The sequence below is a fragment of the Urocampus carinirostris genome, chromosome 10 (genome assembly GCF_059441175.1).
Source record: "Urocampus carinirostris isolate Australia breed hairy pipefish chromosome 10, RoL_Ucar_1.0, whole genome shotgun sequence".
Taxonomy (NCBI): Eukaryota; Metazoa; Chordata; class Actinopteri; order Syngnathiformes; family Syngnathidae; genus Urocampus; species Urocampus carinirostris.
The window spans coordinates 9,264,540-9,290,269 of NC_142358.1; the positions used below are offsets into that span (position 1 = coordinate 9,264,540).

Here is a 25,730-nt window from a genome sequence, read left to right on the forward strand (position 1 = left end):
TTACTAGTAGGTGCAGTAGAGTCTCAAAAAACAAAGGGGTGTGTTAAAACAAATAGCAGTGTGGCAACCACTCTCCGAGTTCATGAATTTTGAGGAAGAAAAAAAATCTTGTGCGAATCGGGTGGCGCCTATTTAAGGATGATGAAGCCAGCACAGGTTGAGCATGCATTTGAGGAAAATGGGTAGTTCAATACACTGCTCTGAAGAATGGCGTCCTTTGATTAAAAAGTTGTTAGGAGAGTAGAAGAGCCTATAAAGAGGTGCAAAAAAATGTTCCCCAATGCCTAGAAAAACAGACACGTAGAAGAAAATTGAAGACGACGTTTAAATTGACCGGAGAATAACAAGAATGGCAAAGGCTCAGCCAATGATCAGCTCTAGGACAAACACAACCTGCAGTTACTGGTAAGTGTTGTGACAGAAGATGTTTGTGTTAAGCAAATTCATATTCAAGAATACCTTGTTAAGTCCCTCTGTTAAAAAAGGCATGGGCAGAAGAGGTTACAATTTGCCAAAGAACACAAGTTGCCTAAAGAAAAAAGAAGGAACATTTTGTGGACTGATTTTGGGTCTAGGGGGCCACAGACCCTGTGTGAGACAACCCCAAAACTCTGACTTCAAACCTTAGTACACATTGAAGACAGTGAAGCATGGTGGTACAAGTCATGGTCTGGGCGTTTCTCCTACTCTTGTGTTGGGCCCATTTGTCGCATACCAGGGATCACGGATCAGTTTGTTTACATCAAGACACTTGAAGAGGTTACGTTGCCTTATGCGGAAGAGGACATCCCTTTGAAATGGGTGTTTCAACAAAAAATGACCCCAAACACAACAGCAGACGAGCAGTCTTGGTTCCAAACCAATAAAGTTAATGTTATGTTGTAGCCAACCCAGTCCCCAGATCTCAATCCAATTGAGAACTTGTAGGGTGACCATAGACTTTTCACTGTTCCCACGGTCCACTTGTACACCACTTGCACTTCCCTTCCTTGTAACTGCTACCCAAACCAGCCTTCATCCACCTCCGAGTTCGTAGAGTTCATACATGTTTAACGTGCCCAAACATGCCGCTCCCGTAACGTAGTCAGGTAGCCCAGCGGACTAGCGTGCTTGATATATTTCCAATGGGAAGGGGAAAAACTCCAAAACAAAAACCACAGCTGCTACCAATGTCGCGTGTTGTTTTATGTGGGTAATGGATTTTCTCCTCGTTAATTAAAAACAACTACTCATAAACACTTAGAGAGCATCCGTTTATTAAAAACTCAAAACTATTTCAGATTTTCTGCTCCCACACTTACACTATTGCACGCTTTTGTCATTACGACACACCTCACATTCTGTACCTACACTATCATCACACTTTAAACCACAATGTTGTTATTAGGCCATAGTTATGAAATTCCTACCCATCAAGAAGTCCTACCAATGCTGATTTTTCGTCCAACCTAAAATATGCGCCTTTGAAAGTGATGTTATATTCAGTTAGAAGCCTTGAGTACTGTTAGAAATTAAATAATAAAATGTATCAGAACCAAATTGTTCGAATTAGTTATCTGACTCCATTAACCAAACACAACCTACATTCACCTAACAATGCGCGCTTGTTTCTTGATGGAAACAGGTGGCCAAGAGACCGGCCTTATCACACGGGGGCAGATTTAATTTCTTAAACAATTTAACTAAGTGAATTCCATCGAATATGCCCGAATTAGTGTCGCTTCGAGTCTCTGTCAATCCTCCTCTCTCCCTCTTCCTTCTCTCGGCCCACGTTTTTTCCGCAAGCTGCTGTGCCGGCTCCTCCCATGAGCGTGACAGGAAGCCCTCCACGTGGGCTCCATCATCTCGGAGAAGAGTATCCCGATGTCTGAAAAACTCATAACAGCGGAGCGTTTATCAAAACGATGCCTGGCGTCCTGCGTCAGAGTCCTAGACAAAACATTCCGCATTCTGATCAGCGTGACCTGTCATTGAATTTAAGCCTACTCGGTGAAAATCTTCATTGCACTCAATAAATGTAACTTGTATTTAATCGTATAAAATCCTTTGTAGTAAAATGTATAAAATTCTTCATTACTTAAGATCATTGTTTTTTGTTTTTTTTAATCTAGTTTTACTCTTTCACTGCTTCAAAATACTGTTTTATGAGGTTACTTTTAAGCATGGCTTTTTTCCCCCGAGGTAGCTTTTTAGCATGGTGTTTCATTTCGGGCGGGTCATATTCAGAAGCCTGGCCGTCGTTTTCCCCAACATGCCGTGCAGTGACATCAAGTGGTCATAATTCCATTCCTATACGTTTTTGCTGTACAAAGTATGTTTATTATGCCTTTTAAGACATGTACGACGTATAAGAAAATCTGTACGGAAAACAGCAAATTTGTCAGTGATGGGTGCCATCCGGTATACTCTGACTATGACGAAACGGCAAATCAATCAAGTCAAACGAGTTCGCCGCGGTAGCCTCTATCTCGGTATAGTTTTTTTTCCCGTTGCAAATGAAGCGAGCGGTTTGATGCTACTGTGCGCATGTGTCTGCCGCCTCGGATTTCGTGTGGTAGTTATGTATTGAATGGAAGTCCGTCTCTTTTTAGAGAACCGGCTTTTTCGGCTCAACTTATTAAAAAGAGCCGGCTCCTAAACGGCTCATTTGATTTGATGCGTTATATTACGAATCATTATTGTTGTATAAAGAAGTTAAAAAAAAGGAAGTATGAAAGGAGAAAATGAAAACGACAGGTTTGTGGTTATCCCTTTAATCAGTATATTACTAACAAAATTTTAATGCAGAAAATGAATTAATAATTTGAATAAGAAAATGTATTTTTCTACTTAATTATATTTGCATGTATTTTTTCCTTCTACGGTGAACGTCCAAGCTACTTCATTTTTGAACTTTTTTTTATGATAAACCTCATTCATGTTGAGCAACTCAGTATCTCACAACAAAATGCTAATTAACAATAGATAAGATATAAAGAAACACATGTACAACATAACATGTTAAACTACATAAACACGTTTGAAAAGAAAATATGGTGTAAGATTATTTTGTATTTTGTAAGGGAAAATACAACATTTTGTAAGGGCATGGAGCCGTGGAGGTTGACGGGTCTGTAATTCACACACTGTCACTTTTACATAAGACTATACAACTTTTTCCCCCCCTGTGCTACAGTTTATGCAATACTTTCTTACTCTACTAATCAAACGATGACTTTGCGTAAATCTGACTTTGCCTCATCACCAGACACGAATCTCACCGCACTTGACTGGTTCACAAGCAGATTGAAATAGGAATAATGTCGCTGTTCCGGTTATGTAAGTACATGTAAAGTCGTATTGTCACGCCTCGACAGGAAAAGGGGTGTGTTAGTCTGCGCCTTGGAGTGAAGATAATCAACATATAAGAGCACTTTGAGCTCATTTAGCGCAAGTTTCCAAACCAGTGGCAGTTATTAGTAACTTCTTCTTTTCGATTCTTTTCGTGCAGACGCAACAACTTCATGTTGCTCGCTTTGTTTGTGGGCGCAGTCGCAGTCGCGGCTTACGTCTTCAGACTCATTGTTGTGAAAGGAAAGCAATGTACGAGCAAAGCAAATCTGCATGGGAAAACCGTCATCGTGACCGGTAAGAAAAATACGTTGGAGTTTTTACATTTTTTCCTTTAATGGCGTAAAAAGAATGATGCAATTGTGTCACCACAAGGAAGCAACACGGGTATCGGAAAAACCACTGCAATCGATTTGGCCAAACGAGGAGCAAGAGTGATTCTGGCATGTCGTAGTCGGGAGCGAGGTGAGGCGGCTCTTAGGGATGTCAAAAAGGTAAACATATCTACATATTCTTTTAAGAGCTACTGTAATCCTTTGTTTTATACTGTACACACTATGTGTCGTTCGCAAACAATATGGCTATATGAGCCGGCTCTTGGGAGTCAGCTCCCCACTAATCAGAAGCCGTTTCCCTTCGAGATGCTATTTTTGTCTTGTGATTGGTCAATTTTCATTGTTTACTTTAAATTTGTTGAATCTATAAAAGGGTAAAATTGTTTTGCATGTTTTTTTTTATCCATAAATATTCAAATTTATGTTTGTGTTTTTTTAGGAGTCATGTGTTTCACATTATTTTTGGTAATATACGGATTAAAGTAACCCCCTAACTCTTCTTTTTTCTTGCTTCCTTACCTTTTTCATTTTTCTTGCTTTGTTTTCTTTATTCTTTTTTTCGTTTATTTTTTCTTCTTTAGTTTCTTTTTTTCATGTTTGTTTTTTGTCCCTTTTCTGTGTTTCAAATTTTCAGTATAACACCAGCTCCCCACCAAGGTTTTTCCTTTCAAGATGCTTTTTTTTCTCTTGTGATTGGTCAATATGCATTTTCTGCCCCTAAATTCCAAGTAGTTGACTTTAAAGGGACAGCGTGTAATATTTAGTGCCTTCTAGCGATACAAAACACTTTTATATAGTAAAAAAAAGGTTGGTTTGAATACCAGGCAAAATAGATGAACTATAAAAGCAATTTTATTTTATTAAAAAAATCATAGGTCGAGAAATTTGTACTTCTTTTCCATAGTGGAATCCTACGGTCGCCGCCATGTTTGTCTGTTATCTTGCTGCTTGCTTGTGGCACTGGGTTTTGTTCGCATTAGACGACAGTGCCATTTAGTGGTCAAATATTGGACATTGGGGCTTTAAGTTTATTGAGTATTGACCCCTTTCCATGTTTGGAATCAAGTGTAACATAGCCAAGCTGCGCGGGCATTGTTGAGGCATGACGGCTAAATGCATTTTACTTTATACCAGCCGATTGACAGAAAAGGATCATGGATCAAAGATGGTCACGTCTCAAATAATCACTAAGAATGTGCAAGCTAGGAGTGGGCTAAATTGAGAGTTTTAGTATCGATCCCATCCAACTAAATATATGGTGCTATCGATGGATACTGATTTGAAACTGATACTTTTTGCCTGGAAATGTTATGATCATTGAATTGTTGAACCCTCCCTCTTGATTTAGTTTACATTTCTGATAAACACAGAAAGATTTTGAGCACTAAAAATGTTTCATTTTTCGAATTATATAGCTACAATTCAAACTATTAAAAGTAGAAAAAAAGTAAATAGAAATACTCCTAGTATGACAGTTTCCGCACAAAGTTAAAGAGCGTCAAACACAAAAAAGCAGCAATTTAACGAAAGTACAAATATAACAAAGTCAATATGACAGCTATACCTTACATTGCACAGTAATTTGAAGTGCCAGTAGTGTAAAGAATACCACGTAAAAACCTTTAACGGTATCCCAAAAATTATGTACTTCTACTACAACTGTTTTAGAACAAACCCCAAGAGAGTCAAACTAAAAAAGCAGCAATGTAACAAAAATTCATAAACTTCATAACAATGTTAACAAAACAACTGAAATACCTTCCATTTCATAACATTTTGAAAATAAAGTCAGTAGTGCAAATTAATTGTAAAGTAAAGAATAAAATATTTCTGCACCTTTTTATGAACTAAAGTCAAACTAAAACAATTCGCTAAAATGACAGTCATTTTTTTGCGTTGAGTAGTAACAACAGAAGAGTTACAAAAATTGCAGTAGTAAGGCGTTACACTACTAGTTACCAAAAATAGTGATTGCGTTCAAGAAACGCATTCCTATGTAACACGTTAGTTGCAACACTGCTTGTCAATATAGCACCATAGATGAAATACTGTACAGTACTAATAATGTATAGCAGTGTTTTTCAATCAGTGTGCCGGAGCACACTAGTGTGCTGCTGGAATTTGCCCAATTTTATCTTTCAAAAAAATCTGGCTATTATTCAGTGGTTTTTCTATCTTCAGACGAGGAATTGTAATAGTCATCCATATCAGTAGGTGGCAGTAGATTTTTATATACCTTTTATGTACTAATTATCAGCTCATGAGGTAGCACAGTACATCTAATAAACTTAAGTTGTTTAACATAGCGGTTTATGATTGCACAGTAAAAAATAAAAACATAAATGAAGCACATTTTATTTTGTGTATGATTTTCTTCTTTTTATCAACTACTTATCTACTTATGAGGTAGTACAGTGAAAATTTTGACATAACTTCATTTTCAAACATTTTCGACGGACGGTGTGCCTCAGAACTTTTTATAAATAAAAGTGTGACTTGGTTCAAAAAGGGTTGAAAAACACTGATATAGAGTACGGGTAACAATACACAGTAAATATAACAAATATAAAATGGTTAGAATTCTCTTGCTCATGCATATCCTTTTAATTTATTACCACTGCTCTCAGCCCTTAAAGGGGCACTGTGTAATAATTGAGCACTAGATACTGCTGTACTTTGTGATGCAATCAAAAAAACAAAGACGTTTTCAACCCACGATGCAATGAGGCCTCAAAAATAAAAAGCGCAAAGTAGCAAGGGATTACAGTATTACGATACAACTACATAAGAAAACGTTACATGCAGTGTTTGTATCTGTTGAAAATTGCATCATCCTAACCTGTTTTACTGGCTGTGAAAGGAGAGTGGAAGCAATGAGGTGGTGTTCATGCAGTTGGATCTGGGGAGCTTCAAGTCTGTTCGCAGTTTTGCTGAAAACTTCCTGAAAAATGAATCCAGATTAGACATTCTCATTAACAATGCAGGTGAGTTTCAAATGTTCTCACAAAAGTGGGTCAATTTTGAGTGAGAGAGAGCTGGCTGGAACAAAGCCATTAACTGTGGTGAGGAACTATTAAATGAGAGGGTATTTATCATATATATATATATATATATATATATATATATATATATATATATATATATATATATATATAGCCCAATGATTGCTGGGATGGGCTCCAGCACCCCCGCGATCCTACTGAGGAAAAGCGGTGCAGCTAAGGAGATGAGATGAGACAGTACACACATCAGAATCCTCTTGAAAAGAAATGTACATACATACATGTACGCTGTCTTTTTTGTGTGCGTGAGTATATTTATATATATATATATCCATCCATTATCTGCACCGCTTATCCTCAGTAGTGTCGCGGGGGTGCTGGAGCCCATCCCAGCTATCTTCGGGCAGTGGGCAGGGGACACCCTGAACTGGTTGCCAGCCAGTTGCAGGGCACACAGGGACAGACAATTCGCTCGCTCATTCACACCTAGGGACAATTTGGACCGGCCAATTAACCTTACGTGCATGTTTTTGGAATGTGGGAGGAAACCGGAGTCCCCGGAGGAAACCCACGCAAGCACGGGGAGAACATGCAAACTCCGCACAGTAGGTTCGATCTCATGACCTCAGAACTGTGCCGCACACACGCTAACCACCGCTAATATATATATATATATATATATATATATATATATATATATATATATATATATAATCTCCCCTTATCTGCACCGCTTATCCTCAGTAGGGTCGCAAGGGTGCTGGAGCCTATCACAGCTATTCTCGGGCAGGGGACACTCTGAACTGGTTGCCAGCCAGTCGCTGGGCACACAGGGACAGAGAATTCACTCAGTGACATCGAGAGACAATTCGGACCGGCCAATTAACCTGACATGCAAGTTTTTTGGAATGTGGGAGTGCCCGAAAGAAACCCACCACTCTGCAATCAAGGCTAACATCCAGGAATCGCCCCTTCCCACTACTCTTTCTACTCTTGTTAAAGCCTATTTTTGCTGTCCTCAGAAGGGAGTAGTACATACTATTGTAGGAGATCTTCAGTTTGACATGTCCAAAATATAATGAAAATTATCTTTTTTCTGGCCATTCCAAAAGTTGAACCACAGCCGGTTGAGTATCTGGAGCCAAATGTTCCAGTTACTCAACTAGCTTAAAGGAAGATCAGTTTAATAGCTTCTTTAATGAGATAAATTGTTTTTAGCTGTGGTTATTGCACAAGGGTTTCCAAATCATCAGTTAGCATCCTAATGCAATTAGCAAACACAATTTACTATTAGAACACCGGAGTGCTGGTTGGTGGAAACAGGACTCTCTATACACCTACGTAGCTTACTGACATTTTCAGCTAAAATAGCCATTTACCACATTACACAAAAATGTGGTGTATTTCTTATTAGTTTTGTGTAATATTCATTGAAAAAAAGTGATTTTCCTTCGAAAATAGGGAAATGTCTAAAAGAGTCCAATTGTTTTAACAGTAGTCTTTGTATACATCCATTACTTCAGTGTTGCTGAAATAATACTTTATTATTATTTTCATGAAGTCACTGTTGTGTAAATAATGAAAAAGGGCAAATGTGATGACACATTTTCTGTATGATTCTGTCCCAGGAGTTGTAATGCAGGGCCGCACAGAGGACGGTTTAGGCATGATGTTTGGGGTCAATCACGTGGGCCACTTCCTCCTGACCAACCTTCTGCTGGACCGACTGAAGGAATGCCAACCCGCTCGAGTAGTCAACGTGTCGTCGATGGCTCACAATTTTGGAAAAATCGACTTCGACTGCCTGACTAAACACAAAGCTCTGGGACTGGGAACTTCGTCTCTAGACGTCTTACGGATCTACGGCGACAGCAAGCTAGCAAACGTTCTCTTCACCTACGAGTTGGCCAAAAGACTGCAAGGGACCAAAGTCACATGCTACTCACTCCATCCAGGTCAGTACTCTGCACTTAACAGGATGAGAGGATGTTGTGTTTATGGTTTAGTAGAAAGAAAAAATAAGGAGAGAACGCATCAATGGAGAGAGCCCAAACATCATTTAAGAAATTCCAACCTGTTTTAAAAGCTCTTCTAAGAGTACGTTCTTTTTATTAAACCTAGGTTACAAAAACACATTCGCCCTAAAGGATGTATGTTATTCGTATTGCTCAGAAAAAGCAGTTATTATAGATCCACAATAAAACCTCTCAGGGTCATACTGGGACATTTTGTTCTATCCCCTGCCCCCCACTCCTAAAATAATTTACTTTGTTTAACCCCCATCTCATTACTAATCACAACCCAGAAAACTTGTGTGATTCTGTAAAAACAGCCCAAAAAGTAGGTTCGTATTGACCTCAGCAGAATTCTGGCATCAATCCAATCCAAGTATATACAGGATAGTATTGATTGATACTGATCCGATACTGTCACGGTTGCCATGGCGCCCAATTGGCCCTGGCCGTGTGGCGCCAGTAGCTGCTCTTTGACAGATTTGCTTCCCTTCTATTTAAGCTCAGTGCTCTCATGCACCCTTTGTCAGTCCGTCAACGAACCTCTGCACCCGCAAGACGTGGGTTTTTGACTCTGTCCGGTTTCCTGCTTGTTTTCTGTCCGGTATTGTTCCCCTCCTGTTTAATATCGATTTTCAGTTTCGTTCCCTTCTAGTTTGTCCTGTTTAATTTCGATATCCAGCTTTGATATCAATCCTGTCTGTCCCGTCCTGTCCGGTATCGACCCCATCTGTCCGATATCTGCTCGTGCAATTGGTATTCGATTTCCTTTTCCGCTGGCTTCCTGTCATTCCACGCCAGACTGCTGTCTTACGTCTTCCGCCCAACGATCGACAAATCACTGGCGTTTGGGTTAACTTGCATGACTGCCCCATTTCCCGTAAAATAGAAGCTTGTGTGAGAAATGTCACGCATTTGGGTTCTCCTCCTGTTCCGGTTCATTACAGATATGATACCTTTTGCTTGGAAATGTTATGATCATTGAATAATTGAAGCACCCCCCTTGAGTTATTTTGTATTTACGATAAACACGACGCAAACATTTATGCACAATTGTTTAAAAAAACTTTAAATTAAGTTTTTCCTATACAACAGAACAAAAGTCAAGAGAGACAAACCAAAAAAATCCACAATGAAACAAAAATACCAATATAGCAATGTCAAGGTGACGACTAAAATACACAAAATTTTGAAAATACAGTCTGAAATTGCAAATAGTTTAAAAATTAAATGCAAAAACCGCTTAACAGTACAAAAAAATTAAATAATTCTAATATAATAACTTTCAAAATAAAGTCAACAGAATCAAACCAAGAAACTGCAATGTCACTAAAATACAAATACTGCATAACAATCTCAACAAGACAACTAAAATACCTTCCGTTGCACAATATCGATACCAAATTGATCCCAGGACAATAGTATTCATCTGATCCAAGTAGTTGCCCAGTATCGATGATATGGATATTTAGATATTTAGATTATACCATCTGTCCACCTTTACTAAGCAGTAGTTAGGTCCATTTGAACCCAATTTGCGTTCACTCCAAAAAAGATGGAGGACCATCAGTCTGTATCGTGATAGATTTACAAAAAAAGGACATGTTTTCCTTCCGTTCACTTTTGCCATATTTTCCCCCCTCAGGAGCAATCCAGACTGAATTGGCTAGGAACAGCAGCCCCTTGCTCCTTATGATCATAAAGCCCTTCACTACTTTCTTCTTCAAAACTCCGGTCCAGGGATGCCAGACCACTCTCCACTGCGCCTTGCAAGAGGGAATCGAACCACTCAGCGGCCGTTACTTCTCCAACTGTACTGTCCGAGATGTCTACCCAAAAGCTAAAGATGATGCTGCCGCTAAAAAGCTTTGGGAAATTAGCGAGCGGCTTTGCGGCCTTGCCTGAATCTAGTCATGAAGAATTTCAGCTTGAATTGGAAATGAAGTAAAATCAGCTCTTGATTATGCTGTTGTCAACATGAATTCTATTTATGCTTGAATAAGGATATACTGTAACTGCTGTCATGTGAAATGATGGATCACGCCATTTGTCTTCTTTATTTTCGCATTTATAAAATGTTTACAATGTAAATTGAGTCCTGTTGTACAAAATAACCCCTAAAAACGGGTTCAGCGTAAATTCCGGATTACAAGCGCAACTGAATAAAAGATTCCATTTAAGAACGAAACGTAATTTGGTCTTTACTGGATTTTAAGCTACAACCTTAAACAGCCATAAAAATAACTCCTTTATGTTAATTTTTTCCCAAAACTGGCGCCACCTATGTGGCAAATTTGGTGTCAACACCTTTGGCTGCAGAACACAAATTACATTGCACCTGCAATCTTGACAATCATTTTCAGTAGCATCGTTTTTCAGTTCTTCTCAGAATTGGTTACCTCACGTGTTTTCGGATCATCTGACCGTTCAATATGGCAATTACGAGGCGCATATTTACTACTGCGCCAAGAGATTACAAGAATAAGAGTTGCGTTGGGGCGGCAGTAGCTCAGGAGGTAGAGCGCTCATCTTGGGATCAGGGGATCCCAGTTCGAATCCCGGCTTGTCCGTGTTACATGTCGAAGTGTCCTTGGGTAAGACACTGAACCCCTAATACCCCCAATAAGCAGGTCAGCGTCTTACATGGCTGCAATACAAGGCCTCTATTGGGAAATGTGAAGCACACTGTAAAGCGCTTTGGGAAGTCACTAACTTGAAAAGCGCTAAATAAATGCAGTTCATTTAATTTCATAAAACAGGAGCCTTATATTCCTAGACAACAGTGCCACGACAGCTCTACTGTAGACCAAAGTGCATTATTTTTTTTCAGATTCAGATATACTTTATTGTCATTCGTGTACACGTCTATACAGAACGAAATGTCGATACATCTGACCCGCACAGTTTTCCCTGAGCGTCAGCCGGGATAGATAAGTTTAACCAGAATTTTAGCGCAGCAGTTCGTCATCTCACGGTTCGATGTTACTTCCAGTTGTAAATGGTCCAGTTTATTGTCCAGAGAGCAAACGATGGAGAGGAAAATGGATGGGAGAGGCGTTTTGAAGGGTTTAGCCTTTAGTCTAGCGGTTAGCCCGGCCCGACAACCTTGCTTCCTCTTCCGGTCACACCGCTCTCTTGCCACTCTGCTTCGCTGCTTTGTAGGCCGCTGGGTCTTGTTGACGTAGCAGTCCGTGGCTAAATAAACACTCCCGAGTGGTCGTAGCACTGAGCGCTTGATTTCTGGATGATTGCATATCCAGCAAAAAACTGCGATCGTATATTATTCTGCAGTTTGAGTTGACTTGCTTGTCATTGTCCCTCAAAGATGAAATGAAAATTCAGCTACCAGACATTGATGTAGATCAGGGTTCGGCAACCTATGACACGCGTGCCAGCAGTGGCACGTGAGGGGTTAACCATTGGCACGCGAGCGCACGGCAAAATAATAAAAATAATATAATTATTTTTGAAAAATGCACATTTTTACCTAAATTTTCGACATTTTCAGTTGTGCGGCGTGTTGTTTAGGGGCTTTACTGTCCCTAAACAACACGGCGCGGAAGTACTCTGTGTGTATGCGCGGCGCCTCGCACAGGGGAGATCTGTGTTTTAACCCAGCCACAGAAACACCGGCGTGCGATAAATGAATGAATCATGACAGCTCCTCCAGCAAAAAAAAAAATCGTCCTTTCCAGCCAGCATGGACGGATGACTGTGGCTTTTTGCAAAAAAATGACCGTATTTGTGCATTATGCTTCGAGAGCGTTGTACCTCACACGTCAAGTGCTAAATGTCATTAAGAGACGAAACATGAACATGAATTCAAGAATGAGTCTGACGAGACGGAGACGTTAAAACGCGCTGTACGGGTACGACAAACAAACACGGACCCTGGAAACATTTTCACTGCAAAAAACACTAGTTATCAAATTGTTCACTGCATAGCAAAGCATGGAAACCCATTTACTGATGGTGAATATATTAAAGAGGCGCACGTGTGTGTGTGCGTGGGTGCTGCTGTTTAGTGGTTATTTCTGTTGCACTTATTTTCAAGTAGCCTTCTGCCTTGCTGCTGTTATTTCTTGATATTTTCTACAATAAGATTTAATTGATGAATGGTATGGTAGCTGTCCATATAGCTTGTTTTTTTATTGTAATTCATTGTTGATGAAGAATGGTTGATTCTGGTTGATTTTTGTGGTAAAAAGTCGAAGTCATGGAAGTCTGCAGGCATTTCCACATCTTGCTCACTCATTCGCTCATTTTTTTAGTTTATTGATGAACAAGAACAGTTGAAAATAAATTATAAGTTATACGATTTTGATGTATATTCATCCATCCATCCCTCCATTATCTGCACCCCTTATCCTCAGTAGAGTCGCGGGGGTGCTTGAGCCCATCCCAGCTATCTTCCGGCAGTGGGCAGGGGACACCCTGAACTGGTTGCCAGCCAGTCGCAGAGCACACAGGGACAGACAACTCACTCGCTCATTCAAACCTAGGGATAATTTGGACCCGCCAACTAACCTGACATGCATGTTTTTGGAATATGGGAGGAAACTGGTGTGTCCGGAGGGAACCCACACAAGCACGGGGAGAACATGCAAACTCCAAACAGGAAGGTTTGATCTCATGACCTCAGAACTGTGACGCGGACGGGCTAACCACTCAGCCACCGTGCTTTCCTCAATGTATTTTCATGTTGTATGTTTGGACTGGTGTAAAATGACAGCTCTGCTAGTTATAAAAAAAATGTTCTGCGAGTCATTAATCTTGGTGTGGCACACTGATTTACACGGAAATTTGAGAGTGGCACTCCAAACCAAAAAGGTCGCTGACCCCTGATGTAGATGATACAAAAAGAGAAGTGTAGCTTATTTGATAGATGACTTCCACTACTGGATGTATAAATTGAGAACTTGATCTGTAGGTAAAAAAGTTGAAAAATGGGAGTATGTGTCATGATAACTCATTACACTCACTTGTGCCCGCTTGTTTGGCGCCAGCTGCTGCTGGTTACCTGATTGGTTCCCCGTCCATTTATGAGTCTGACTCCCGTCAATCCCATTTTGTCACCCGTTTTCCCCGTTTGTCTCCTGCTACAACCCGTTTTTTTTACCCCAACCACGTTCTGATCTCCCGTCCCAGCTAACGACCCATTTGTTTTACCCTGACCAAGTTCTGATCTCCCGTCCCGGCTAACGCCTTTTTTCTGTCTACTACGCTATGATCTCCCGCTCCGGAAGATCCACTTCCGCATTCGGCTTGCTTCCCGCGTCCAGCGAGCATCTGATCGCTGACGCTGCCTTTCCTCTATATTTCAATAAACTTGTGAGTAACGTTATGCATCTGGGTCCTACTTCTGTTCTGGTCGTGACAGTATGTTGCACATATTTAATGAAGTACTGTTAAACTTCCCGTTTCGCTCCTTTTATGGATTGTATAAATTATGTATGCAAAAGCATAGACTCATTTCTCTTGAAAGGTGTGATAAATTTTTCCAGAGCGCATGCGATAGGTAAAAGTGCAGCTCGCTGTTTTCCTTACTGCCATCACAAAAAAAAATAATGAGCTGCTCCGTATTCAAATCTGAGGTGTTTAAAATGTAGCAAAAAAGTAGCAGCTCGTAGTCCAAAATATACGGTATTTTAAGACAACCCCAAAATTTGGGTCATTCTATTAAAAAAACCCATAATTGGGTCGTTAACATTCCATAAAGGCAAATAACTAAAAATAACACATAACAGTGATGATATGATTATCAGTGGGACATATTCAGGCAGTATGCACTGTAGAATTTCTGAATCAGTGTATTTTAACCACTGTGTCGTGAGACCTTGTCTTGTGTGCCGCGGGACATAACCCAATTTTATCTTTGCAAGAAAACAACAAAACATCCCACTGCTTTCTTCCACTGACCAGCCTGGTAACTGTAACATTCATGCAGCAGATAATTATTGTTAATATATATATTTTTTGCTTATGAGGTAGAACAGTATATCTAATAACTTATTGTTTGATTAAGCTAGTTAAAGTTGCTCTGCAAAAGAATAATAAAAAAAAAAGTATAAATCTTGCAAATTAGAATTTAGTATAAAAAATGTATTCATCATTTTGCCTTTTTTAAGTGTTATTTTGTTAAAAAGGTTCATAATGTAGTAACACTTGAAAACAGGTCAAAAAGATCCAAAATGATTGCAAAATTCTCAACTAAAATTAATAACTTCCATTACGTCCTGAGCCACAAAAATTAACACCCCCGTATTAAACATGTTAATTCTAGCTGTAAAGCCCCAATGAGTAATATTTGACCACTAGCTGGCACGGTGTTATCGGGTATGAGCAATGGTCAGCAATACACAGCACACAGCGTAGCGACAGGATGCCAAACAAAGTCACCGGCTGAAGTGAAGATTCCACTGTGTAAAAGAAATACAAATATTTCGGCCTATGATTTTTTGCAAATAAAAATTAACATCTTCATGTATTTTTTCCTGAGAATATTTGTTTGGCAAGAAAAGGATGGGCGCCACCAGACTGTACTTGTCCAAAACACACCACAGGAAATGTTGCCCCTATGAACCTAGTGGTTGAGGGATTCACATTCAAAGCAATGTGTTTTTTTTTACATGATGAAAGTTTTTGGTACCGATAGGGGGCACTAACTATTACACACTGTCCCTTTGAAACAAAATAAAACCGGTGACTGGAATTTTAAACATTTTCGACTAATGGTGCCTAGGCTCAAAAAGTTCAAGAAACACTGTTCTAAATGAATGATTGAATGAATGTACTCAAATATAAGGTTTAAAGTGTATTGAGTTAAAAGGGGTTGAGGATGTATTTTATAATTTGCTAAATTGCAGACCCCTCTTCATGTGGCACATGTAATTAGCTGAATTTTTGTGGAAATATACAGTATATAAAATAAAAAGTAAGTAAATATGGTTTTAGCAACTGTGTACTCATGTCAAATTGTGTTTTTTACTCACTTTTGCACATGTTAACTGTAGCAAATTATGAAAAGTACTTTTAACTCATGAGTTAGTGTTTATCCAAGTTAAAAAGTCGCTGTTCAACAGATTGATTGTGTTCAAACTTATGAAAGGAAACCATGTGGGTAATTTTCGTGGATCCAAATAGCCGCTAGCACTGTCCTCTGTCTACTCGTACATTCTTTACCAACCACATATCTGACAATAATTTCCCTTCTCTCAATTTTAGACATTGCATAACGTTTATTACATGTCTGTTCTTTTCCACATTAGTATATTTTTGACTTGCACTTTATCATCTTTAATGAGAAAAACGTGTTTTGTAGCGAGCTGAGACGGGAGTCGTAGGCGGAGTGTCAAAAGAAGGTGCCAACGAAAGCTGCTTTAATGACATTTGAACTTGCAATAACAAAACAAAACAAGAGAGCGGCTCGAGCCGGCCGAATTAAGAGTCCCCCTAGGAACTCACTAACTAAACAATGGTTCCGTGGGTGAATTATGTAAAACCCACTACACAAGCCCCCCCAGAATTCACCCATAGTCAAAGTCTCTGTGCCTGGTTGGGACGCTGACCCGGCCACTGCGGGTACAAGGAGCTGGACCAGCGGGGGGGTGAGAGCTTGTGGACTCAGTTGGAGAGCCCACAGGTGCTGGGGGCGGAGGGTCAGAGTGGGTACCCACGGGGCCGGAGGGTCGTGTCGCAGGAGGACGGCCGCGCCGTGGGGCTTGGGCCAGTTCCAATGGCTTGGACATATCCATGTGGGCAGACTTAACCCTGTCCACGGAGACAGTCTCTGGCCTACCACCAATGTCCACGACCATGGTCTTGTCACCATGCTGCAGGACCTTAAACGGTCCATCATAAGGAGGGCGCAATGGTCCGCGGTGGGCATCGTGGCGAATGAAAACAAAACCAGCCGAGCGCAGGTTGGAGGGAACCCGTGAAACTGGCCTGCCGTGTCGCGATGTGGGGATAGGCACAAACGCTCCTGCAGTGCCCTGCAAGATGGACTTCTCCCTGGATGCAGCCCAGGGTGTCGTTGGGTCTGGGATGAAATCACCTGGCACCCGCAGCACTTGACCGTAAACCAACTCAGCTGAAGAGCACTGAAGGTCCTCTTTGGGAGCGGTGCTCAGTCCCAGCATGACCCAGGGTAGCTTATCGACCCAGTCCCCATCGGTCAGGCTGGCGCGCAGGGCCGCTTTCATCGAGTGGTGGAACCGCTCGCACAACCCGTTAGCCTGGGGGTGGTAGGCAGTGGTGCGGTGAAGTTTGACTCCCAGGCTCTCGGCAACCGTGTTCCACACCTCGGAGGTGAACTGTGCGCCCCTGTCAGATGAGAAATCTGCAGGGGGTCCAAAACGGTCGACCCATGTGCCGATGAACGCCCGGGCCACATCGACAGCTGAGGTGGAAGTCAGCGGAACTGCTTCAGGCCAACGGGTCGTCCTATCCACCATCGTCAGGAGGTAAGTGAAACCGTGTGAAGGGGGCAGTGGGCCCACCAGGTCAATGTTAACGTGGTCAAACTTCCGTTCGGGGATGGCGAATGGTACCAATGGGGCCTTGATGTGACGGTGCACTTTGGCGCGTTGACATGCCACGCATGAGTCGACCCAGTCCCGGACGTCCTTTCTCATCCCTTTCCACACAAACTTCTGGGCCACTAGCTTAATGGATGCTTTCCTGCCAGGATGAGACAGGCCGTGTATTGACTCAAAAACAGCCCAACGCCAGCCAGCAGGGACAAGCGGCCTAGGCCAACCCATGGAGAGGTCACAACAAAGCTTGGCCCCTGAGTCTCCGACCGCAACCTCCTCCAGCCGCAAACCAGTGTCTGAGCTCTTGAGCGTTTGGATGCCGTTATCAGAAGCCTGGTCCACACTCATACTGGAACAATCAAGCCCCAATTGCACAACGCTGATGCTCTGGACAGGCAATCCACAACCACGTTGGACTTCCCAGCAATGTGCCTGATGTCAGTCGTGTATTCCGATATGAATGACAGCTGGCGCTGCTGGCGGGCGGACCACGGTTCGGACGTCTTGGACATGGAGAACGTAAGAGGCTTATGATCAACAAAGACGATGAACTCACGGCCCTCCAAGATGAAACGGAAGTGGCGAATCGCCAACCAGATGGCAAGTAGTTCTCTGTCGAATGCACTGTATTTACGTTCTCTGGGGACCAGCTGGCAACTAAAAAAGGCGAGTGGCTGCCAAGCATTGTCAACCCACTGCTCGAACACGGCACCCACTGCTAGGTCTGATGCGTCTGTAGTCAGTGCGACTGGGGCTACGGGGGCTGGGTGAGCCAGCATGGCTGCCCGGCACAGCGCGGTTTTTGTGTCCTCGAATGCCTTGGTCCTCTCAGCGGTCCATTCAACAGCTTGATTGGGTGACCTACCCTTGAGGGCCTCGTAGAGTGGGCGCATGACATCAGCGGCTCGGCGAATAAACCTATGGTAGAATGTCACCATGCCGAGAAACTCCCTGAGGCCCCGTGCTGTTGGCGGCTGAGGAAAGGTGGAGACGGCCTCTACCTTAGACGGTAGGGGGGAAGCCCCATCCTTGGTGATGAGATGCCCGAGGAAGTGGATGGAGGGTACGCCAAAAACACATTTCGCGGGATTTATAATCAGGCCATGCTGACTGAGCTTGGTGAAGAGGTCTCTGAGGTGCTCCAAGTGTTCCTCTTCTGAGGAGCTGGCAACAAGGACGTCGTCCAGGTAGACGAACACAAAAGGCATGTCCCTGAGCACTGAATCCATCAGCCTTTGGAAGGACTGAGCGGCATTTTTCAGTCCGAACGGCATCCTGAGAAATTCGAACAACCCAAATGGAGTTATCACGGCCGTCTTCGGTATATCTGAGGGATGCACTGGCAGTTGGTGGTATCCCCGCACTAGGTCCACCTTGGAAAAGAGAAGTTTGCCCGCCAGGTGTGCAGAGAAGTCTTGAATGTGCGGGACTGGGTAACAGTCGGGCGTGGTAGCCCCGTTAAGGCGGCGATAGTCCCCGCATGGGCGCCAGCCACCGCCTGGTTTCGGGACCATGTGTAGTGGAGAGGCCCAGGGGCTGTCTGATCGGCGAATGATGCCGAGACGTTCCATGTCAGCAAATTCGGATTTAGCAGCTGCCAGTCTTTCTGGATTGAGTCGTCGGGCCCTGGCATGAACAGGGGGGCCCTTGGTTTCAATGTGGTGCTCAACCCCATGTCTGGTCGTGGAGGCTGAGAAGGTGGGCTTCGCCAGACTGGGGAACTCAGCGAGGAGCCGGTGGTAAATATCACCGTCCAAGAGAGAGCTGGACAGACCCTCAAAAATCCCTTTGTCGCGGACACACGCGAGAGAGGAGAAATTCAATGCGTCAACGAGGCGGCCATTTTTCACATCGACGAGTAATCCATTGGCACACAGAAAATCTGCACCGAGAAGAGGAAAAGCAATATCCGCAGTGACAAAGTCCCATGTAAACTGCTAACCCCCAAAACACACGTCCACTGTCCGTGTCCCGTATGTGCGGATGGGGGTGTCATTGGCAGAAGTTAATGGAGGTCCATGTGTTCCCCCCCCACATCGTCCACAGTGGCAGGGAGGACGCTCCTCTGGGCGCCGGTGTCACACAAGAACTTTTGGCCGGAGATGGCGTCCCGGATGAACAGTAGCCGGTTTCTTGCGCCTGCACTCACGGCCGCTACAGAGTGCAGGCCTTGAAGTTTCCCGTCGCGTTGGAGGTGCAAGGGGGACGGCACTTCTTGGCCCTGGGCCCAAAACGTGCATGGTAGTAACACAGACCTGACACATTCTGATCGTCAGTGGCCGTGCGTGCCTTGCTGGCTGGGGGCGTCGCACTTGATGGTGTGTAGGTGCATGTAGGGGCCAGCACCTCATGTGTGTATCTATGTGTGGCCAGGAAAAACCGGTCCGCTTCCTCTGCCAGTGCACGCGGATCTGTAATGGATGTATTCGCAAGCGCCGTCTGGACATGCGGCGGCATGTGACGCAGAAAAAGTTCAGTGAAAAGAAAATTTGGCTCTTCGGTGCCAAGCAAGTTTAACATCATTTCCATGTGATCCGATGGCTTACTGTCTCCTAAGCCCTGAATAGCAAGGAGGCGTCGAGCACGCTCAGAACGCGACAGTTCAAAGATTCTGAGGAGATATGCCTTCAGTCCCTTATATTTATCCAGTTCAGGAGGGGATGTGATGAAACTCACCGCTCTGGCTGCAGTTGAGCTCCCCAGAGCAGACACCACGTGGTAATAGCGAGAGTCATCATCAGTGATTCCGCTCAGGGCGAATTGAGCCTCTGCTTGTGCGAACCATGTTAACGCCGATGACTCCCAGAACTCGGGGAGCTTGAGAACGGGCGCGTATGCCATGTCGGTATGCTCAGTATTATGCACGGCCTCGGAAACTTCCACGAGACTAATGTCGGGGTCACCAATGTAGCGAGCTGAGACAGGAGTCGTAGGCGGAGTGTCAAAAGAAGGTGCCAACGAAAGCTGCTTTAATGACATTTGAACTTGCAATAACAAAACAAAACAAGAGAGCGGCTCGAGCCGGCCAAATTAAGAGTCCCCCTAGGAACTCACTAACTAAACAATGGTTCCGTGGGATAATTATGTAAAACCCACTACAGTTTCAACTTGTGCCCAAAATCTGTATTTTTAATATTTCTGTTAAGCTATGTCAATTTAATAGCGCTCTTACTCGTGATATTGCGGTAAGACGTTTTCCATTATGTGACGTCATTACGCACGCACCACATTTCGTTTTGCTAATTGTAGATTGCCATGTTGTACTGAATGGAGCCGTGTTCTTGTTTGCTTGCTGTTGAGAAATAAATATGCTTAAAGGCTGAACCACAATGTCCTGCTTATCTTCTCACGCACGAGGAAACTGCACACTCTGACATATCCTCAACAATTTCTGCTTACAATTCATAACTTCTAATAAAACAGTTTTTCAAACCAAATATGATTGTGCCTCATTCAGTGTTGGGAATGGCGCCATTTTAAATAACGCTGTAACGTAACGGTTTTTAAGTAGTGGGGTAATCTAACTAATTACTTATGCTGTTACAACACCGTTACTGTTACCGACGGTCAAAACGTTGCGTTACTTTGGCTGCAGAATGTTAAGGGCAGCGTGTCACCGCATACCTGACGCCGTTTTCAGTGGCGCGGTTTTCCGGTTTCCTCCGTGTGGTTTACGTCACGTCTTTCCGGATCGTATCGCTATTCAAGATAGCATACCTGTCAACCTGTACGTCTTTGCCGTACAAAGTACATTTATTATGCATTTTAAGACGTGTACGACGTACAATAAAATCTGTACGGAAAAACGCAAATTTGTCAATTATGGGTACCATCTATGACGAAACGGCAAATCAATCAAGTCTAACGAGTTCGCCGCGGTAGCCTCCATCTCGGTATCGTTTTTTTTTTTGTTGCAAACGAAGCAAGCGGTTTGACGCTACTGTGCGCATGCGTCTGCCGCCTGGGGATTTCCCATCATGCATCATTCCGGAAAAAAAAATGGTGTAAGATTATTTTGTATTTCGTAAGGGAAAATACGACAGTTTGTACGGGCATGGAGCTGTGGAGGTTGACAGGTATGCAAATCAATCAAGTCAAACGAGTTTGTCGCGGTAGCCTCTATCTCGGTATGGTTTTTTTCGTTGCAAACGAAGCGAGCGGTTTTATGTAGTGAAAAGAAGTCTGTCTCTTTTTAGAGAACCGGCTTTTTCGGCTCAACTCATTCAAGAGAGCCGGCTCTCAAAGGGCTCATTTGCTTTGATGGATTATAATACGAATTATTATGTTGTATAAAGAAGTTAAGAAAAAAAAGAAGTATGAAATTAGAAAATGAAAAAAGACAGGTTTGTGGTTATCCCTTTAATGAGTATATTACCAACAATAATTTATGCAGAAAATGAATTCATAATTTGAATAAGAAAACATATTATTCTACTTAATTATATTTGCATATATTTTGTCCTTCTACAATGAACGTCCAAACTACTTAATTTTTGACTTTTTTTTATAATAAAACTGCTTCATGTCGAGCAACTCTGGATCCCAAAACAAAATTTTAATTAACAATATATATGATATAACGAAACACATGTACAATATAACATGTTAAACTACATAAATAAACACGTTTGAAAAAAAAATATGGTGTAAGATTATTTTGTATTTTGTAAGGGAAAATACGACAGTTTGTAAGGGCATGGAGCCGTGGAGGTTGACAGGTATGAGATAGCAACTAACATTTAGTGAGATAATGATTACAACTACAGTACTGTTTTAACAAAACGTGAAAATTGTGAGCCACCAGTGATGTCGTGAATGTCGCGAACGAAACTTTTTTTTGAGCCGGCTCCCACCAATCAACAGCTTTTTCCCTTCTGAGACGCTCTTTTACTGTTGAGATTGGTCAATAAGCATTTTGGGGGATCTCTGTTGTTGGCTTGAATTTTGTTAAGCTAGAAATAGATCAAAATGATTTGTATCATCTCTCTTTTTCCTTTAGTTACTATATGTTTTATTGTCTTTTCTTTCTTTGCTCCGATAGCCTAGCCGAAAAAAGGCTTTTCCAATAATAGTCTGCATTTCCATCTCTACTAGTAAATTCCAGTCAAAGACGTCACGGAGGTGTTTAATATCAACTCAGAAAATTTGAAATTCCTAAGGGGAAGTACGGGGTGGCGAGTGATTTCATGCGCGTGCTGGTTGTTTTTATTGATCCGAGGATGAAATTGTTGAAAATAAGAACAGAACTGTTTCACCTAAGTCCAAACCAAATACCAACCACAAACTCCAAAGTTATCAAAAAAATAGTTTATTCGAGCACGTTTGAGAGAGACACGTACGTGCATGCGGCGCCTCCAGAAGTTTTTCATAGGTGTGGCATGATTGGGAGACTTGCGAACCAAAACTAAGAACCATAACTGATGTTACAACAATCTAACAATATTTTGGAAAACGCGGTAGCCAAATATGTTTATAGTGGGGTGCGCCGCCACCTTCCTGGTGGTGCCGTTGATGACAGGGGCTGCAATAATGATTTCAGCCAAAAGATGGCGTCAGTCAGTAGAATATTTTTGAAGTTATGGACACCACCTTTAAAGTAACGTGCCCAACACTGCTTATTCAATATATTGTGCTCTTAATGTTTTAATTAAGACTAACCACGGGCACACTGGTGCAGTAGTCAAATCAGCATTTTAATGTGCCGGACTAGTGATGATAATAGATTATGTTGACAAAGGAAACAATATTCAATAAGATACAAGCTCATTTATATGTGTACAGCTTTGCCTTTTTGTCTATGTTGAGTAGCTATGTAGCGACATCTTCCGTCTAATTCGTGTTAAAACCCCACTCGTTGTCCTTTACCGAACATACTTTCACGATTAAATAAATATGTTCTGAAATGTAACCTGAAATGCTCTATGATGTCGGAAACGACGTATTTTTAAGAAACAATGTTAAATGTTGCCTTTCATCAACAGGATTGCATCAGAAAATTATAATAGTTGAAAAAGTTAATTAATTTCTGTAATGCAATAAAATGTCATACATTCTGGATTCATTGTCATTTAACTAAAAGTCTTATTTTAATGTTGCTGATTGTGGTAAAATCAGAAATATCCCATCTCAAATTATATGCATATCGTGAAAAAATATACTAGTAGGCGGTAATATGTGGAATATGTAATAAGAATTATATATCATAATAAATATTATAATAAAACTATATTCTAATTTTATATATAATTTCTATTTTATATTCTAATTTTCTTGGACAATACTGTAGAAATTCTGGAGAAATAGAGATTTTATCTGTTAAGTAGAGTCAAGTCACGTTTATTTGTTTAGCACTTAATCACAAAGATTCTTAAAGGGCTGCACAGATCAAGGACTATTGCAAACTACAGACCATTGTGACACCATCCCCTAATCTGAAACGAACATGAGGGCAATTAATACACATATTATCAACATAAAATATAGTTTATTCATATGCTATAGAGTAGAAGTGTGTTTTAAGCTTAGATTTAAACATTTCCACTGAGGTTGAATATCGAATCTCAGAGGGAAGAGCATTCCACAGCACCGGGGCCCGGATGGAGAACGCTCTCGAACCTGCAGATCTCTTTTTGGCTCTTGGGATCACTAGTAGACCAGCGTTTTCAGAGCGAAGGCTCCGGACCGGAACATGGGGTGAAATTAAGAGGGAGCAGGTCCATGCATGATTTTATATACCACCAACAGAACCTTAAAATCACATCTTAAGATAACATTGGAGCCAATGCAGGTTAGCTAAAATCGGGGTAATGTGATCAAACTTTCTTGTCTTAATTAAAAGCCTCGCTGCAGCATTTTGTACCAGCTGAAGGCTCTTGATTTTGGACTTCGGGAGACCGGAGAGTAGTGCATTACAGTAATCGAGACGGGAAGTAACAAACGCGTGAATTATAATCTCCGCATCGGACTGAGAGGACGAATTTTAGCAATGTTGCGAATATGGAAGAAAGCTGTTCTAGTAATATTCTCACGTGTGTTTGAAGGGACAGATTGGGGTCAAATATGACACCTACATTTTTCACTGAGTCACTCTGGGTGATATTAATTTTTTTAATGTTCAGAGCAGTTTTTGAGAACAAGTCACGGCATTTAGATGGACAAATAACTAACATTTCGGTCTTTTCAGAGTTAAGGCGCAAGAAGTTGAGTGACGTCCATTCTTTTATCTCAGTGAGGTAGGCCTCCAAATTTCCAGGTTAGAGTGGCAGATTTCTCGATCGGAAGATATAGTTGAGTGTCATTTGGGTAGCAATGGAAACTGATATTATACTTGCGAATAATATCACCTAATGGAAGCGTGCAAATGCTGAAAAGAAGGGGGCCAAGTACTGAACCCTGCAGAGCACCACAGGTAACACTAAAAGGGCTCAGATGTCATAAATAACAACTTTCGAGATAAAGGTGATTATCTAACAAAATCTTTCAGCATCAATTCAATTTATTGTGCTGTCTTCCGTAACATTCTTAGAAACCATTTCAAGAATCATTCCACACAATTAAGGATTAATACAGATCCTGCAAATCAAATCTTTTTTTTGTAATCTATTACTTAGCCTTTAGTATTATTATTTCTTGGTTAAGCGACAACAATGATTTAATGGTGTACACAAGCCTGTTGTACATTAGTCTCCTTACTGGGTATGGCCAGTAGATGAAAAGAAACAATGTTGTTGTAGGTCAGTGGTTCTCAAATAGTGGGGTGCGAGGCTCCCTTAAAGGGGGCGCAAACGTTTGACTTTGGGGAACTTTTTTATAACTTTACCTGACTTAAGTGCAATTGCACCTCCACTACACTAAGGGGCAGTGGCGTTCTCTGTGGCAGAGTGTTTTTTTATACATTTAGCCTCAACACAGTGCATTTTGCGCAGTGCATAAGCATTTAGTATAAAGTACAGAAACAAAATGTCGCAGGTCCTCAAGTGACATAGTGAAAAAAATATTTTACATGGATGCTGAGACATGCGAAGAGACAAACAAGTCTCTTTCTGTAACGCTTGAAGGAGGGAGGGAGTCAAGCAGAGCTTGCTTTGAGGTCTGTATCTATGAGACGAGAGGAACGATCAGTTGGTGCGAATTCACAGGTAGGAAGTGACAGCCGCTCTCTCACTGGTGTCGGGTTCTAACAACACGGGTTGTCGCCTCGGACGCAGAAAAGTCATATATTGTGACGTGGAGTCATGGCTCTCAGGCTTGAACTTCTGCCTGGAGAATGTAGATGCAATGCAAAACATTGGCACATCTCTCCTTTGGGTCTTTTTCTCGCTCCCATATCGCCTGTGTTATATCCGTGTTGTGCAAGCCCAAGTTGCACACCTTTTAAAGGGGCAGCGTCATATGCCAGGCATGTGAGTGATCGGCGATGGACCCCAAAAAGTAAAAAGAGAAAAATAACTGCACATATATCAAACTTAAACTGTGTGATTAAATTGGTGTGATTTTATTTTCTTAACCTTTTCA

General features: G+C 41.9%; 1 protein-coding gene across 1 annotated transcript; it reads left to right on the forward strand.

Moving 5' to 3' along the window:
- Positions 1-3,340: 3,340 nt before the first annotated feature.
- LOC148357653 (dehydrogenase/reductase SDR family member 13-like) lies at positions 3,341-10,867 on the forward strand. The gene is made up of 5 exons (XM_088345138.1): positions 3,341-3,627; positions 3,706-3,824; positions 6,526-6,649; positions 8,296-8,622; positions 10,325-10,867. Exons 1-5 carry the CDS (start codon positions 3,504-3,506, stop codon positions 10,582-10,584), a joined length of 954 nt encoding a protein of 317 aa, XP_088201264.1. The 5' UTR covers positions 3,341-3,503; the 3' UTR covers positions 10,585-10,867.
- Positions 10,868-25,730: the final 14,863 nt, after the last annotated feature.